Source organism: Brachypodium distachyon, chromosome 4, assembly GCF_000005505.3.
Source record: "Brachypodium distachyon strain Bd21 chromosome 4, Brachypodium_distachyon_v3.0, whole genome shotgun sequence".
Lineage (NCBI taxonomy): Eukaryota > Viridiplantae > Streptophyta > Magnoliopsida > Poales > Poaceae > Brachypodium > Brachypodium distachyon.
In genome coordinates this window covers 11,162,497-11,180,407 of record NC_016134.3, presented here as the reverse complement: position 1 = coordinate 11,180,407, position 17,911 = coordinate 11,162,497, and the positions used below count along the sequence as shown (strand labels likewise).

Sequence of the window (17,911 nt, the reverse complement as noted above, 5' to 3'; positions counted from 1 at the left end):
TGCAACAGCCTTCTTATCCCCACCCTGGCCGCCAGATTGCCGACGCGGGAGAGCCCCGACGCCGATGCCGGAGCTGCCACGGCTAGCAGCTGCGCCGCCACCATAATCATCGCCGCCACTTTGCTTGCCGCCATCGTCGATCTGCTTCTTCTACTCTCTTTGCTTTGGTTCTCAGTAGCACCTCATCCTTCCCTGGCCAGCTTCTTCCTAGTAGTATATTTATAGATCAGTGAGGAGAAGAGGAAATAATTAGCTATAGCTACATGCATGTTCTTAAGACCAACAAATTAGTATCTTTCTTTTATTTGTTTTGAGGGAATATAATGAACATGCAAGCTGACCAAGCTAGAGATGTAAACAATTCATTGGCCTCGCATCAAGCTGGTGTGCAGTTGACCTTAGCTCATAATTCAGCAGCAGAAACATCATCATCCGGATCACACACACAAAAGGCATCTTGATCGACCGGGAAATTAATCCAGTGTTTGTAGACACATACTTTCTTTTTAAGGAAGAATTCACGGCCTCGCATCGAGCGAGAACTTGTATTTTTTTTCTCTGACAAGGAAGGCGTACTGTCACAAACGACTCCTGAAGCCCATCCGAATTGTTGCTGCACGAGCCTGTCTGGCTAGAAAGCAAATGCTTAAGCATCGGTAGAGAGACAGTTTTGTGGCAAATGCCCGTACTTGAGTCTGTAAGCACGGCAGCTTCTCAATTTGCCTTGGCAGTCCAGTGATGTCTGTGTTCCTGAGGCTCAAGTACTTGAGTAGTAGTATCTTACAGATATTGTTCACATGCATCTTCTTCAAGCCTTTGCAACCTTGAAGTCAAGTACCTTCAAAAGCCTCCATTGTGCAGATCCAGGCAGAGATACAGGGAGAGTTAAGATGCCCTGACTGGAACAATCAGAGCCAGAAAGAGATTCTTCTTGTAGTAGCACCCCACTGTTGATGGAAAGCCAGTGAGACAGATCAGGTCGAGACAATGTGTCAACGAAGCCTACATCTGTGGTAATGAAATCATGAACAACATGGTGTATTGTGCAGCTCTTGATCTTGCCAGCGGTGCTGGTTTCACCTGGAAGAATGAACCCTCGGATGACTAGCAGGTCGAATCTGTGCTCAGCTTGGTCATCCAGTGTGGTCACACCTGTGCTTCTTGTGAGGACTTACATATAGTAGATGAAGGAACATCTGTATTGCAAAGGCATCGTGGTAGCATTTCACTAAAACAGCCAACATGGGAGGACCTTCACACTCGGCAAGGTGCAATGCTCTGTCTCGGAAAAACTTGGAACAGGTTTCACAGCGGCATGGTTTAAGACAATATTCTTCAAACTGTTTAGAGGTAAAAGGATTTGAGCAACTTCGGGTTATTATCGCAGCACTATTAGTATTTAGTAGCGACATCGTAAAGGTGAAAATTATCGTATACTCTGAAAAAGGAATCACTCCAACTGTTGTAAATGGCTTCATTTCTGTCATCAACAGCACCAGTATTTAGTTCACCAGCGGCTGCAGTGAGGCGGCCCAGGAGTGAGTCGAGATTGCCCTGGGCATCCATCTCGCACGATGTGACTTCGAGGTGGCAAAGATGGAGATTGCAGCATGCTCATCAAGGAAAGGATATGAGATGGAAATGAGATACTGGATGAAATAATGTGGGTGGGACTTCTAAAATTTCAGCCCCATGGCAGATAGGTCAACGAAAGAAAAGACAGATGCAGGATAACTAGCTAGCATTTGGTATTTGCTCACTTTGTAGCTTGACTATAGTTTACTTTGCACAACTACAGGCGGCTCTTGACTGTTCAGGATACATTCTTTTTTGCCGTTTTTTGCGGCTCTTCCCCTCTCCAAAAGCTGTTACCAGTCATCAGTAAAGACTGAATACATCAAGTCGGTTCATCACCTGATTGTTTCCTTATTCCCATTGCATAGGAAACATATGGCACTTATTTTTATCACCACAAAGCTACAGACTAAAGTACCTTTAGAAGTTCGCATAGCAGTCTGCATAGTAAAAATCATGACAAAGAACAGTGATTTCCATTGGGGACCTGCAATATATTCACACAAGTTCCTTCCATCAATCACTACATAGCACACATTGTCCAACTTTTAATAGCCAAACAAGTACAATAGATAGATTGTCCGCTCACGCGTGAAACATTAGTAGTACAGTGCAGGTTAACTACTCACAAATCCTATACCAAAATACAGAACATAGTACAGTGCTAGTGCATGAAAAATAAAAGAAACAAACAAGAGGCATAAATTCGGATTCAGTGATACATGAGACTGAAGAAGAGGACCATGAAAGGCTCTCCTTCAGGTGCATCTTTATTCAAGGATAGATGAATCAACAAGTACAGAAGGAAGATTCCAGTTGATGGCGAGTAATTGACAGGGTGCTCAAGATGTTGAGGCAGCAACATCGGTAGCAGCTCCTTGCAATTGATCTTGTCCATTGTACTTCAAATCAGGATGATTTGGATGTTCTTTAATTGCTACTCTCACCGGGCCTATGATGCAGCTGTCACCATTGAGCTCAAGTTTCTTCAGCTTAGTAAGGTGGTTCACTCCAGAAATAGCCTCCATGGAGGCAAAAGACCAGACAATCGTCTCGAGTTTAGGAGCTGGGCCAGTGTCAAAGGTAATGTTCGTGATGTCGCTGCCCATGACGACCAGAGACTTGAGACTTAAATTCTTCATCCTTGAACCTGAGCATGCTCTCAGTGTATGACTTGTACCGAAGCCTGAGGCAGCGCAAGATTATAAGCTTTGCCAAGGATGTGTAGAGCTGCTTCACCCAAGTAAGTCTCAGTCAGAGTTATCTTGGTAAGATGATCGTGCCCTGCAATCCAGAGGTGAAGCCCACCAGTGATGCTGCTGATGATTAGGCTCTGGAGAAGTTTTGGAGGCGAGGATAACACAACCACCTTTGCATCAGGAGTACCTTTGCTTTCCTCTTTCAAGAAGAAAGGAGTCCCCTCACTTTTGGTCGGTTTATTAATCCGGATTGATAAGGACCGGAGGCAAGCATGCAACTTTTTAATCTGTTCGAATAGAAGAACCAAGCTACCTTTTTCACCACCGAGGATCACACCTAGTTTCCTCAACTGCAGCAGCTGGCCGACACCAATTAAATCATTAACATTGTGGGAAACATCAACATGGGACAGTATCTCCAGTTTTTCCATTTTCCGAATGCAGCTGGGAAGGCGCATTCTCACAAACCTATCAGAGTGGTTGCTTGGGGAATCTGTCTGGCCAGCAAGCAGATGCTTTAGAATTGGAAGGATGATAGACTTTGTGGCAAATGCTGTTACCGCTGTTTGCTGGATGTCCAACGTCTCCAAGCACCGCAACCTGTTGATTTGCTTCGGCAGTTCAGTGACATCTGTGTTTCTGAGGCTCAAGTACTTGAGTAGTAGTACCTTGCAAATATTATTCATATGCTTCTCGGTCAAGCCTTTGCAGCCTTCTAGATCTAGCACTTTCAAAAGCTGCCATTGAGATGATTTGGCCAAAGATGGAAGAAATGCCACAATGCCATCGCTGTCAGCTTCCACATGATTATTAGAGTGAGATTCTTGCAGCCCTATTCTGTTATGAACAGAAAGATGGTGAGCCAAATCAGATGGCAGATCTGTGTCCAAATTTTTTACATCTGTAGCAATCTTGGCGATGAACTCGCGAACTTCACGATGCATTGTGCAGCTCTTGATGTTGCCTGCCGCACTAATTTCCCCAGGACGAAGATACCCTCGGGTGATGAGCATATCGAAAAAGCCCTCGGTTTGATCTGTTGCGCTTGCCAGTTGCTCCCATTCTACTCCCAGTTTGATCTCTATTAGCAGGTTATAAGACCCTCAATGACCCATCTTCTAACCAAGCTTGTTGTCCTGATGATGTGGTCTTCAGGGAAGATAGATAGGTACAACAGGCAGCTCCTGTACTTGCTAGGAAGCTCGCTGTAGCAGAACATTAGCATTTGCTTAGCAGTGCTTTTGTTCAGACTCTTGCACTCCGACAATACATTGCATATATCTTTTAGCTGATTGTCTGTCCTGTCACAGTTAGCATAGAGAAGATGTAGGACCATCTTCATTGCGAAGGCATCAGGGTAGCATAGTTCCAGATTGGACCATACATATTGCTAATATTGCAGTATGATGTTTTCAGAGTGAGCACGCTCGCTCTAACATACATAAAACCGCGTAGGCTTGGAGCTTTCAAGATTCTGTAAGGGGACGACTCTATGTCGTCCTAGACCGTGGTCATGACGATAGCGCTGCCAGGATGGCAATCACTGTCAGCTTCAAACAGAGCAGACCTTATGCTTGCCCATGTCTTCTTGTCTTCGACTTGCTGAAGAACGATCAAGAAGCGATTACCTTTGAGATGCCCCTGAAGTTTCTTGGTGAGTTGGCTGACCTCATCCCATGGTCGTCTGGGATCTGATGGTTTTCTCGTCGAGGACCAGCTGGGAGCTATTTCTTGTAGTAGATCCCGCAAGAAAGGTTCCATGCTGTATCTGGGATTAAAGTCTCTGACGTTGATCATGGCCTTGCAACTGAACGAGTTCTCCACCGAGGAAAATGTTGGTACACTTCCTTCCCGATACGAGATGCCAACTGTGCCAATGCTGACTTACTTTCAGAAGAATCTTTGCATACGACGGGGATGACCCTCAACAGCTGTCCAGGTGCGTCTTCAAAGAGCCACTGGATGACCCGATCGGTGCCCTTCTTTACAGTGGCCTCATCGTTGTCGGGTGGTTCACCATTGAGTTCAGAACGTCTGTGATCATCTTCCTCCTCCTCTGCCGCCCCTCGTGGAGTCGGGACGTCAACGAATATCGTTCCACCACCCAGCGCCGCAGCCAATGGTACGGTAACGCCGTACCTCAGCCGCCGGTCACCCATGTCACGCGCCCGGATCTTGAGCTCCCGGATCCGGGTAGGCGGGTAGACGAGCCCGGATGGTGAGCACGAACCGGACAACCCTCCGGAGGCCACCAAGGACACCCCTGCTGTTGGCACCCGAGACGTACCGGACATATAGCTCAACATTTCCCTCAGAGTCACGGGAAAGGCCGACGACATGCTTCATCCATGTCCGGACTTGCTGGTTGCGGTGCTGGGACTCGGTGAGGTGTGCTAGGAGGCTGTTCATGCTCTCCATCTCATCTTTGATGAACACCACGTCGCCCCGCGGACACCCCGCAGCAGCTGTGCCTCATCAATGAGGATATGGCAACAAAGATGGAGAGTGCATGATGCCCACCAACCAAGAAGGCAAATGGGCAGTGCAAGATTGATTACCTAACTTTTGGCGTTATTTGGTAGCTGCGTTGGCATATGTTGCTTGACTGTAATTTGGGTATCAGGCGTGTATCACATGCATAATTGTAATCTAGGTATGGATGCAGTTTCTGATGACTTTGACATTTATTTAGAACTTCTGATTATATAGGTATATAGATTCAAGACTGACTAGATGAAGACTTAAGCAGTAGCACTACTGGTGATTAGAAAACGGTGAGGAATGAAAGGCAGGCAGGTTCATATATACAATGTACCTTGGTATCTCCATCTTAGCTTCTGTCAGTATAACTCCCCCAGGGCCAACTGGCTTCGTATCATAAATCCCTTATGGTCTTGTTTCTGTGTACAGTAGAAAGTATTTTCTCCCCAATCAGTACATATAGGTGAAACTTGAAAGAATCGGTGTAAGTAGATCTGGAGACACAAGTAAGCATGAAGGTAGAGAGTAAAAATCTGCCAATGTTTTTGAAGGGAAATGACCATCTTAGGTTCAAGGAGTAGTTTTTCTCGTGCCGCCATGCATGTCTCAACATATTTACTGTCCAGTCCTCTGATTTTGATCCAGACCATGTGGTTCAGAGCCTATCACTGGTTAGTTCAAGACTAACTGCATCAAGTCTTAGTAAAAGCGTTAGCAATTAGAAAAATAGCAATGCTTAATCAGAAGGTAGGCAGTGAAGCCTTGACTTTGTGGCTAGTTTGACTGGGTGCGCATCTGGACCTCACTATTTTAATCTTCTCCTACATTAATCACTAGCATGTTCATGAAATGGTCAAAATTCGGAAGAAAGCAAAAACAGGCACACAAGGAAAAAAGTAGTAGTTGTTGATGTTTTCGTCCTTGAAGTGCAAAGGCCAGCGAGTACTACAAGATTTAGACCATTATGACAACAAGACAATGCGTGTCTGATTTATTAGCTAGTTGTTATGAACCTGCCATAGTGCCATGTATTGTATTTCCCAACTTGCACCCTTCCCACTTGTACATAAAAAACTATGGCACTTATTCTAGCAAACTTCCACAAATAAGATAGTTTTGTCCCGTTGGGTGCCTCCTTGGCTCTTAGTATAAACTCTAATGATTACAGAAATGCCGATGATTAACAAATAGGTGGGCAGCGAAGTTGACATGGTCTGTTTTCATATGCACACAGCTTGCATTCTTCATATTATACTTGTATGTTCTCATGGCTGAGCCTCATTTCCGCAGACTATTAAGATTAATTACACTGGTTGTGCATCACCACCTCACTATTTTAATCTTCCCCTACATCAATCTATAGCGCGTGTTTCATCAAATGAGCAAAGTTCAGAAAGAAGAGGCGCACGAGGCAAAGGGGTATTTGCACTTGTTCAGATTTTTTTTTCAGCTTGAAGTGCAGAGAAGCCAGCATGCATTACAGAGACCACCACAAGTTCTTTTGTTTCGATTCGATTTCTGCTGTATCAACAAGACAGCAAGAACAAATATACTCAGTACTGTTTAATCCCTGGCTGTTTGGAATCTGTCCCTATAGCTGGATTTCCTCATTCGCATTGCACAGGAAAATTATGGGACTTTTCCTCAATTAGATCTCCACAGATATTTTCTGAAAAACGTGCAAAGGAATTTCAACAAGATGAAATGAAACCCCAAAATTCCTACTGGGGGCGGGCGGGCATTCCATTCCAATTTGGCTGGAACACTTTTCTGCAGATGACGGGCAGAGAAAGAGGAATCAAAGTGGCTGCAAGCTTAAAGGCGGCCGTACCTGTAGCCTACAACCGGCGGCGGCGGCGGTCTGTCTTCCTCCTCAGTTGCGGCCTTCTCGAGATCAACCTACCACTCCTCCTCTTCCTCCTCCTGCGCAACACATCGTCCGCTCCGCCGCCGGCGAGGAGCACGGCGTTCCATCCGAGCGAGCGCTGCAGGAAGCGGCATCTCATCTGCGGGCCTGTGTGGCTGGCCTGCTTCTAATCTCCACAAGGATTACCCTGGGCCTGGTGGTGCGTGGGCTCCTCTTGGGCCTTCGGTGATCATAGAGCCCAAGCCCGTGTACCTAGCCAGAGCCCAGAGGAAAGGGGACATCGTCCTGGGCCTTCAGTGATCAGAGTGCCCAAGCCCACATACCCTGCCAGAGTGCCAGTGAAACAAAAGGGGGTTTCCTCCTCCTGGCCTTCGGTGAGACTGATCGATCAAAGAAAAAAAAACAAATATTCTCAAAAAAAGTTTAAAAAAAAAAACAGTGAATGCAAGCACCGCTAAATCCGTTTAGATTGCACAGCCGTTTTTCTTTTCTTGGCTGTCGATTTATATTAATTAGATCATGTCCCGCACGTTGTTGTAATAGTTAATATACGTGCGTGAGTGAAATTGAATAGCAACGAAAGAGTATTCTAAACTCAAAACATAAAATGAAATTGTATGATAAATTCTTAACATAGTGAGGATAGCATGATGAAAGATATCATGCATGTGCAACAAATATGAGTTTCTCACTGAATAGATGTGAACATAGTAATGATGTGATGATATGACATGCTTGCATGTTGAGAGAAATCAACTAATAGGTTATAGATACAGAAGGTTAATTAAATAATTAATAAGACGCCCAAAAACGGTCAAGAGAAGTGCACGCGCCATCGTTGACCCGATCGACCAGTCTCCTGCGTACGGCACAAGTTTTTCCTCAATCCGATCGATCAACAAGAAAGAAATATACACGTCTGGATTTCTGCTGTTAGGAATTATTTTCCCAGAGAAGGAATATCCACAATTAACAAACTCTCCTCCCAAAGGCAAGCAGCAGCCACCGCCATTGACGCGAATGAACCAGAAGGTCCTAGGGAGCCAGAGCTCCTGTCTCCCTGACATGTGGGCCGACCGGACCACACGGTAACGCCGCTGACACGGCGCACGGACCGGTACGGCAAGTCGTCGATCTTCCACTCCTGGCCCTCACCTCTCCTGTTATTATAGGATGACGTTTTTGTAAGGACACGTGGCAGTCTCCGAGTGGCTAATCGTCTTTGTTAGGCGGTTTCCTTGGACGGGTTTCGCATTCATAGAGTATTCTGAGGGGCAAAGTGGAAAAAGTACGTGCGAGCGAGTAGCGTTTCACAGTTTCACGAAACAGCCCTCGTAAGAAATTCTTCTGACTTTCCTCCTGCTTTGCTTTCCGCTGCTCTCTTCTGTTCCTTGCTCTTTAGTCTTTACCCCGTCCTTCTCCGTTAGGTGCTGCAGAGAGAGAGGGAGAGAAAGAGAGAGATTGGCGATGGCGCCGCGGCGGCGGACGGCGGCGGCGGTGCTGGCGCTCACGGGGCTTCTTCTCTTCCTGTCCTCCCCGGCTGCGGCGGCGGCGGAAGACGGAGGTGACTTGACTTGACTTCTCCCCCGGCCGGGTCTCAGCCGCCGGTTCCTTCCATGTTTTTGATTCTTCAGCAGATGTGTGTCGCTTCGCTGCTAAGCGTGCCTAGTTTTATTCTCCCGTGCTTCCGTCGTGTGATCGGTCGATGCTGGTCCCGTGCGATTCGGTGCTGGGGCAGGAGGAGCTACTCCCGCCGGCTGTGTTGGCTGTGGCAATGCGAGAGCGCGTGACAACATAGAACCGATTTGGTCGAATTCGAAGTTGGCTAGACGGGAATCGATGGAGGGTTGCTACGGGAAGGTGTCGATTTTGGTGTAGTGGCACTGCTAGAAGCCTAGATCAGCGAATTTCATGTGATTGGTGGGAAATTTTGTCTGGGGACTGTGAAATAGGGGATTTTACTAGGTGCGATTTGAAGTTCAGCTGTTCTGCACAGTTGCTGGAACTATACGTGATGCGTGTTGAATTGAATGTGTGCTGTATCTGTATGCCTACAGTGGATAAGTATGTATGTACTCACTCTTGTTCCGTTCGATGCCAAAACGGTGCGGTAATATTGCTAATTAGCTGTATATACTCACGCTTTTCCATTTGATGCCAAAATGATGTGGGAATGTTTCAAGGGATGTGTCACTTGATATAATGCTAATAATTAGAGATGATTTTTTGGCTGTGTGCATCGGCCGGGGACACTTCCCCTTTTTGAAAAAATAAATTACAGATGATTTTAGTCTCTGTGCTTATAGATGTGCTGATACCATAGAAACAAGCAATGTTTTTCCCCCAAAATGCACCCAAATCGTGTCATTACTGATGATGCGAAGAAAGAACCATTACTGAGGATTGAAATCAGTTGGCTACCTTCTTATCCTTGCCGAAATAGGAAAATGTTGCTGGATATCACTGCATTGCTGGATATGTAGATCCCTTCAACTGCTATTTACGAAATAAGCTTAAAGCCCTTCATTGCTTTTCATAATGTAACTTAAAGTTGTTTACACTTTTCTTTGCACAATGCAGAACTCAGGATGAAACACTCTGGTGATGGTTATCATTACAATAGTACTCTTGCCCATATTCTTGTGGAATATGCATCTGCTGTAAGTTCCTCGTTGAACAATATATGCTAGTATGTAGTTGGTTTTGTTAAGAACTGCTCAAACTAGTTCCTCAAACCAAACTTCCTATTGTCCTAGCGAGAGTAGTTTTGTGTTGGGAACATCTTTGTTTGTGTTTTTCTCACAAAATCTGAATATAACTTAGATTGCATGCAATGCATTTCAGGTGTATACATCCGACCTAACCTCACTTTTGACATGGACTTGTCCAAGATGTGAAGGTCACACAAAGGTACAACCCATGAGACGAACACTATAGAACTGGCTGCTCACACTGCTTCTACAGGCTCCTCCTTGTTGACTAACTATCTTCTTTTTCATTATTAATGCAGGGTTTTGAGATGATAGAGATCATTGTAGATGTCGAGAGATGTTTACAGGTTCATTATTTTTGTGTTCCCTCAATTTTCTTGTGTTCAGTTCTAAATGAAAGTTTTGCCTGTGTATGACAACAATTATGTTGACCAGGCTTTTGTTGGTGTTGCCCCTGATCCACGGTCCATAATCATTGCTTTTAGAGGCACCCAAGAACACAGGTATGAATAATAGCTGGTCATGTTAAATATAAGTTGCTGCTGACCGAAACTTATACGTGTGGACACTTCTTTCATTTGCACGTAATTCTACTTTTTGACTACCTATAGTACTTCAGACTTGCTCATAAGTCATAATCATTCATTCCTACATCAAATTTTACTTGTGAAGCGCCTCAAATTGGATTGAAGATCTCTTCTGGAAGCAGCTCGATGTAACTTATCCAGGCATGCCAGATGCCATGGTAACTCCACCAGTCAATTTTCTGTTGTTTAGTATGAAACATCATTGAATATCGAATAACTCCCGTTCACTTGCTGTTTTCCTAATCCTAGCACATGTTGCAGGTCCACCATGGATTTTATTCTGCATATTATAATACAACTTTGCGACATGAGATCCTGAAATCTGTTCGTTGGGCATGGAAAACTTATGGAAGACTACCCATAAATGTTGTTGGCCACTCCATGGGAGGGGCTTTAGCGTCATTCTGTGCCCTTGATCTCTCTGTTAGTACCTTTGAGCAATCTGCATTTCCATCTGTTACTAGCTAAATGCACGTGCATTGCTACGGAATTAAAAGATACATATTACATGCATAAGTTTTTTTTAAAATATTTATATGCCCATATTTTTCAATTTGACACTGAATAAGAGATCGGATGACCACCAACTCCACATTGTAAAACAGTTGCATTTATATTTTGATCTAACTTATTTGATACGCCCAATGTGGACCCTGTGTTTTCACATCAAATTTAGATACATCCTTTACAGAGCAAGTATGAAGCTGCCGTTTTCGTTATAAGTGTACTATATTATATGTAAGAATATTATATATGGTTAACTGATTTCTCACCTTCCATTTTCCAGGTTAAGTACGGATCACATGCAGTTGAGCTCATAACTTTTGGACAGCCTCGCGTAGGCAATCCTGCTTTTGCTGCATACTTCAGTGAGCAGGTTCCAAGAACAATCCGCGTGACCCATGAGAATGATATTGTTCCACACTTACCGCCATATTTTTATTACTTGGGCCAATGGACATATCACCACTTTGCAAGAGAGGTTAGTGTTTGTTATTTGGAAAGAATTTACAAAAGTGCATAAAATAAATTGAATGTCTCATAGACTTCTGGTAAGCTATAGTCTATAAGTTTATATGTTTGTTCTGTATTTATCTGTGTTCAGGTTTGGCTTCATGAGACCGTAGTAGGAAATGTAGTCACTAAGAATGAGACAGTCTGCGATTGTACAGGCGAGGACCCAACCTGCAGCAGGTATCTACTTGCCATTCACATTTCTTGTAACATATGCTAGTACTACTGTTTTGCTTATCCTTTTCTCTTGCTTGAATAGATCGGTCTATGGGAGAAGTGTGGCAGATCATCTTGAGTATTATGGTGTCACCCTACATGCTGATTCAAGGGGAACCTGTCAATTTGTTATTGGCACATCCAACTCAGCAGATGGTGACATTGTTCAAGTTGATGGAACCATCATCTTATCAAGATATCCACAAGAACAACATTCTTTGGCATCTATCTAACCCTTTAGCCAAGGGTAAACTGCACAGTATATTATTTTGTGTTTTGTGTATATAATTATGTAATGTAGTCATACTGGGTGCTCTAGGAGCTCTCCTGAGGATAAGGAAGGTTTAGCCTTTAGAATGTGCCGTCCTTTACTCAAGTGAGAATTGTATATGAAGCTCCATGAACATTGTAGACACACCATAAATTGATGTATATAACAATATCACGATCTCAAACAAAAAGTATTTGATGGAATCCTGTTTTTTTCAAATTTTGTTCATTGTGGTTCTCTGTTCCTATTGCAGAGATATTTCCAGATTTTTTTTCTCTGCATTTCGTCTCACCTTTCCAGGTGTCTTAGCGTCAGATTTGCATTTGAGATCAAAAGAGTGTTGCTCCTTGAAGATCTGAGGAGCCAGGAACTGATCAAAATCAGGCTGGAATCGCAAGATGCAAAGCTCTATGCATGGTCGGCACTTCCAGGTCAGAAAACTGAGGATAAGGATACGTGTCTATTCAAATATTCTCCTTTGACATCTGCTTGCCCTGTAGGGTTGCACCATACATGAGAAGGTGCATTGCAGCATATCAACTGCTACTGTTCTACAGCATCCCTTGCACAGCATGTGCTGAAGATACGCTAAGCAAGATTGCACTCGCGGATCACGGTGCGGCGAATGCTTGCATATCTGATAACGACAGAATCAGGCTGACGATGAAAATATTCAGAGACAACAGAACCTTGCAAATGGCACAGATTCTGCATCATGGATAAGGTCAGAAGAGAGAGTGTGAGTGTGAGAGACTGAATGAGACTGGAAACCCTCTCTGCCCAAAGATGCTATACTCTGAGCCAGAAGGGGAGCTGATCGAAGCACGTCTTCTTAAGCCGGTGGAATCAGATCCCTGTACCGTACTGTCATGTGACGAAGCGTGGATGTGTGGATTGCGGCGCCATCTGTGCCTGTTTCGAGCTTTTCTGTATTTACAGTGAAATGCCTGAAAAATTAGGTGCCATGTACAGAGCATGTTTCAGAGCTGAAACTTCCAGACAAAATGAAGCAGAACAGTAAGAACCAGAGGAAATGGCATGCATATTGCACAAGAGATTTGGAGCTACTACAAATATCAAACTCTGTTAAAGGCAACAGAATTTTCCGTACAGATGCTGAGGTTAGCATGTTTCTTCCATTTCAACAATATAGTGTTTCTATATCGTAACTGAGAAATGATTTTCTTTTCTTCCAGAGAAAATGCTCAAGAACATATATATAGAAGTCTAATCTCTCATGCAAACCATCTTGTAATTAAGGTTTGTTAGGCTTAGGCATAGAAGAATTCGCAACTTGCAAGAGGTCAACTGAGATGAGGAAAGAGATTCCAATGTTCCATGGGACCCTCATGAACACCAACATCTTTTCTTATCCTAGACCATCCAACCTTTACCCTGTGCTGGGTTTAAAATGTGTTCTTTTTATACAAGAACCAAATCTATATTCCATAATAAACGAGTTGATGCACATGATACTAATTGCTAATTATCCCTATATGGCAAAACCAGCAGATCCTCTTTGAGCCAGTGAGCCTATAAAAGGCAATCCCCACCCCAGTAAGCAACAAATCACAGCCAGCCAGCAAGCAAGCAACCAGCTTCCATCCAAGTCATTACATCCAAAGCCGAGTGTAGAGCTAGCTCTAGAAGCCTCTAGAACCTTCAGAACCATGGACCAGGTGGCAACCCTGGCATCGGAGCGAGCGGTGGTGGTGTTCACGACGAGCAGGTGTTCCATGTGCCCTGTCGTGACGTCCCTCCTCCGCGAGCTCGGTGTCAACGCCGCTGTGCACGAGCTCGACAAGGACCCCCAGGGCAGGGAGATGGAGCGGGAGCTCGCCAGGAGGCTCGGTCGTGGCAGTACATCGGTTGTACCTGCAGTGTTCATCGGCGGGAACCTCGTCGGCGGCACAAACAGGGTCATGGCGCTGCATCTCGCCGGCCAGCTCGTGCCCATGCTCAAGAACGCCGGCGCACTCTGGCTCTAGCTCTCTAGCTAGTGAGAGAAGAATATGTGCATGAAAAGAGTGCAATGCCAGTTTTAATAAGGGATCTGGAAATGAAATGTAGAAGGACAGGTTTTTTTAAATATCCTGAGCCAGCTGCTGAGAAGAACTAGTAGTGATGATTTGCTTGTTAAATTAAGGTTTAACCCTTAATTGGGTTCTCCTGTCCTTTCCTTTTGGTAATAAAGATAATGCTCTCTCAGTCTATGTATATCATAAGATATGCACATGTCTCTTTTCTTTTGGTAGCCTTTGAATCTAGACAATATATTCACTTGCTCTTAGCTACATCTAAATGAAAATGCTAATGAAACTCAAGGAAAGGTCAACAAGACTACAATGTCCATCGGGGAAAAACTATGATGCATGGTGATTTACTTACCACGACATGATTGTAAGAAAAAGCAAAGATTAGCACACAGCCCTTAACTAAAAAAACTATGTGTTTATCATCTCCATTTCTTTACTAAATTCAACCTCTCAAAACCCTTATATATCCTGTCCTTCCCTAGACACAGCTCTCACACCCTCTCCGCTCCCCCCGGCAGGCAACAATGTAGGATGACAAGGAAGAAGGGTAGCTGGAGAAGGCGTCGCCGATGAGCTAGTTGGGATGATTATTTGGAGCCTGTATGAACTAATCCCAATGCAAGAACCAGAGCTATACGTTAACTTTCGAACAGAAAGTTCATTCATTCTGAAAACTAGAGTATGGTGCCTGTATGAACTAATCTCCATTGGTGCTTGCTCTAATTTGAACCATGGACTCCGTGTTTGGTTGTTGTTGTGCATTTCGAGGTTTTCAAAAGGTGGAAAAATGATATATTTAAAAGATGTACCTCTCCAAGTTGTTTATCACCGTCAAAAAATTTGTAAAGAAACAGTGACAATTTGCATCATGGGCAAAATGTTACTTGCCAATTTTTACTGAAAATTGTCGGGGTGGTTTTTTTGTTGAAATTGCACATGTTCAGGAAGCATTTCAATGTTTCATGCGGTTTGGTCATATATATTCTTCTTTGTTACCTTCGTGCCATGATGCCATGGATAGGCTTCAGAGATTCCAAAACACAATGGATCTAAAGAAACAGCTAGCTAGCACATCATGCATGCATGCACCCCTGGTATGACACTTGTCTGATATTATTTGCATTTGCATTCGAATTCAAATAAATCACCACTTGCAAAGTTTAAATTAAAAAGAAGGAAAAACCACATTAAAATTTGCATGGAACAGTGAGCAGCCCATGAGAAGGGTGAGGAGCCAAGCTACCTCCATATGATCTCAAGTAGATCGATTTCCAGAAATCCTAATGGAATCATGCATGCATGATGCATGCTGTGATGATATATCACAAAGAACCCCATTAAGATGTAGAACCAAAGTAATCTCAAAGAACCTGTCCATCTCCCCACAGATGCGATATGCCTGCAGTGTCATATCAGGAATCTCCCTCTGATAGATGTATGCCCAATTCATGGTCGACAAAGAAAAGAAAAATGCATGACGAAAATATTCGGTTGATTGTGGAAGATCGATGGCGCGAGCAGCTGCTGGATGATGCATGGAATGGATTCCTGTGATAAGGTTCCTGTATTTTCAGGCTCAGGACGGCTTGCTAGATTCTGCAAGAGGTCAACTGATGAGCAAAAATTATGATTACGTGTTTCATAGGCCATCATGAATTCTCTTGAACATCCTTTCCTTCGGCATTTGTCAGATTAGAAAAATTAAATCGCCACAAGATTCCTTAGTTATTACCTTACTAAAAAAAGGATGTCGACTGGTGGTGGCACATCCCATTATTTTTTTTTCTCTTCCTCCACTTTGCCCATGGGGTCATTTGAAATTTTTGGCACAAATGTACATACCTTTGTTAGTTAACTAAGGTATTTAATTAGCTAAGCTAAGCCGATTATTCATCTAATCTATTTTAAGAGAAATACCCTGACAATCAACTCATCGTAATTAAGGTTGATTGGTGATAAATGATAACTGAGGCTATATATATTAGGGAAAAGTATACTTCTGGGCCTAGCATACTTTAGATGGCCCCTAGGCCCATTGAAAATGATATTAGAGGTTATGTAATGGAGGTTTTCGACATGTTGCAACCTAGTCAACACAAAATTTAGTTATTTCTTTAGTCATGTTTTGAAGCACAAAACTCAGAAATCTCCTAGAGAAGAACATGAAGTTCATTAAAATAAAAATAAACTACTTTTATCCTACTATTTTCATTCTAAACTGCCTGATTAATAGTTATTTTAGTATAATTTTTAGTTTCTAAATGTTTTCTAAATTTTACATATATTTTGATAAGTTTAACCCTTTATCTCAATTTACCTGAGTTAAAGAAAAATAATTTTTTGTTGTTGTTTTATTATGATTTTCTTTTATTATTGTGCTAACTGGGTTGCCACATGTGCGAAGCCACCACCACCTCATCACTAAAACCGCTTTAATTGGAGCATATACAGGACCAAATTTAGACGGTATTGGCAACGGAGGGGAACAACAATTCCCCGAAAGTCGTTGGTGTGCAACCATTCTTCCTATTACCTTAGGGAACAAACAGATTTCCTCCTTGCTCCTTCTACCGACACCCACTTGTCGATCTTCCCGCCAGTCCTTGCCTCAACCCTCCCACCTCGATAGTATTGTTGTCGTCGATATGCTCCCTAGTAGGTTAAACTATTGCCTTCTTCTTCTCCTGCATCGCTCTACCTGACATCTTCCTCCTCTGTCCTCCAGTCAGAACAATAACAAACCGGTTGCTCCATAAGACCAGTGAGTGAATGGCCGCACATAAAATTCCAAGTTATTTGATCACATGATACTTGCAACGTGCAATTGAGTACTCCCTTCGTTCCATAAAGGTTGGCACGGGTTTGAACTAAAACGAAAAGAGTAGTAATCGATTGATTGAACAACGAGAGATGGAGAATGGAAAAAAAAAATGCACACACAGATAAAACAAACGGACGCAAATTGAGATGCAGAAAGTTTCCCGCAAGGAAAAAAAGCACATACGCAAAAAAGTTGCATACGGCCGGAGTTGACGGTGTACTGCTAGCGGCCCATGAGAAGGGCGAAGAGCCAAAAGTCCTTAATCCCAAACCCTTTTTCGTTTTGAGAAATCCTAAAGGAATCATATGCATGCATATGTCTCACTGCCCATCAAAATGTGCTGCACTGCTAGCGGCGCCTTTATTTCATTCTCCAAACAAAGAACACGTGCGTGAACCTGCCGTTGCTGCGTGCCGATCGACAAGCAGCATGCACGCCCCCGAAAACTAACTTTTGTTCGAGGAAGATCGTTGGCGCGAGCTAGTGTAGATGGATATATTAGATTTATGATATTCCAATAAAAATTTGCGGTGTCGACACAACAAAGCATCGCGAAGATGTATTCGGTCGATCGAGGGCTAGTGGACGACGACAAAAGGTTTGATTGTAGCATCTGGTGACAAAAGGTTATTAACAAGGGAAGAAAGAAAGAGAAGGAGGAGCATTGGAGAAAGTATGAAAAGATAAGGTTGGTCGAAGAACCGACAATACCATCCTCATCTTTTCACTAGGGTTTTAGGGTTTCGGAGGACGGGGGTTTGTGGTTTTTTGAAAAGAAGGTATACTATTTTGAAAATGTGATGCAGAGGCCGGAGCTTCCACCCTTTTTCGAAAAAAAAACTTTTCTAAAAATGTTTGATTTGTTGTCTTTTTTTTTTCTCCACTTTCCGCATATAGGCATGTTGACCCGCCTTGTTGTTTTGATCTTAGTTTTGTTGGCCCGTTGACCAGCTTGACCTTTAGATTGACTTGGTCATTGACATATAGTGGTACTTCCTATATGAGGGTTATTATTCCCCGTTGTATTCCTTAACGACAAGCTTTACGGATATGTACCAAATCAATTTTACATGCGTCTCTCTGCTTCACCAGCACGAACGTTTAGCCCATTACTTCACTTAAGAGACTCTCTC

General features: G+C 43.5%; 2 protein-coding genes and 1 long non-coding RNA gene across 6 annotated transcripts; 2 read left to right on the top strand and 1 right to left on the bottom strand.

Annotated features, from left to right (window-relative positions):
• Nucleotides 1-125: 125 nt before the first annotated feature.
• On the bottom strand, nucleotides 126-5,726 carry LOC112272488. 2 transcript variants are annotated; one of them, XR_002966329.1, is made up of 3 exons: nucleotides 5,590-5,726; nucleotides 1,994-2,062; nucleotides 126-207 (listed from the first exon to the last, which is right to left on the bottom strand). It is a non-coding gene; the product is annotated as an uncharacterized LOC112272488 (long non-coding RNA). The 2 variants fall into 2 exon arrangements; XR_002966328.1 differs by lacking the exon at nucleotides 126-207 and having other exon boundaries at nucleotides 1,284-2,062.
• A 2,770-nt stretch (nucleotides 5,727-8,496) lies between these two features.
• On the top strand, nucleotides 8,497-12,140 carry LOC100822147 (lipase). 3 transcript variants are annotated; one of them, XM_010239168.3, is made up of 10 exons: nucleotides 8,498-8,686; nucleotides 9,703-9,782; nucleotides 9,967-10,032; nucleotides 10,133-10,180; nucleotides 10,269-10,336; nucleotides 10,506-10,578; nucleotides 10,670-10,843; nucleotides 11,208-11,402; nucleotides 11,526-11,614; nucleotides 11,694-12,140. In XM_010239168.3, the coding sequence occupies exons 1-10, from the start codon at nucleotides 8,590-8,592 to the stop codon at nucleotides 11,881-11,883; spliced, it is 1,080 nt and encodes a 359-aa protein (XP_010237470.2). In that variant the 5' UTR covers nucleotides 8,498-8,589; the 3' UTR covers nucleotides 11,884-12,140. The 3 variants fall into 3 exon arrangements, with proteins under 3 accessions (XP_024310813.1, XP_010237470.2, XP_003575740.1); XM_003575692.4 differs by having other exon boundaries at nucleotides 8,499-8,686; nucleotides 10,682-10,843; XM_024455045.1 differs by lacking the exon at nucleotides 10,670-10,843 and having other exon boundaries at nucleotides 8,497-8,686.
• Nucleotides 12,141-13,180: 1,040 nt separating this feature from the next.
• LOC112268859 (glutaredoxin-C10-like) lies at nucleotides 13,181-14,138 on the top strand. Its single transcript, XM_024455046.1, has one exon. The coding sequence runs from the start codon at nucleotides 13,592-13,594 to the stop codon at nucleotides 13,907-13,909; it is 318 nt and encodes a 105-aa protein (XP_024310814.1). The 5' UTR covers nucleotides 13,181-13,591; the 3' UTR covers nucleotides 13,910-14,138.
• The last annotated feature ends 3,773 nt before the right edge of the window (nucleotides 14,139-17,911 follow it).

Bases quoted from the DNA above. Each gene is read 5' to 3' on its own strand.
- LOC100822147 (XM_010239168.3), top strand. From the start codon at position 8,590: ATGGCGCCGCGGCGGCGGACGGCGGCGGCGGTGCTGGCGCTCACGGGG. The intron at 10,033-10,132 runs GTACAACCCATG...TTATTAATGCAG, and splicing joins GATGTGAAGGTCACACAAAG to GGTTTTGAGATGATAGAGAT. The intron at 10,181-10,268 runs GTTCATTATTTT...TATGTTGACCAG, and splicing joins ATGTCGAGAGATGTTTACAG to GCTTTTGTTGGTGTTGCCCC.
- LOC112268859 (XM_024455046.1), top strand. From the start codon at position 13,592: ATGGACCAGGTGGCAACCCTGGCATCGGAGCGAGCGGTGGTGGTGTTC.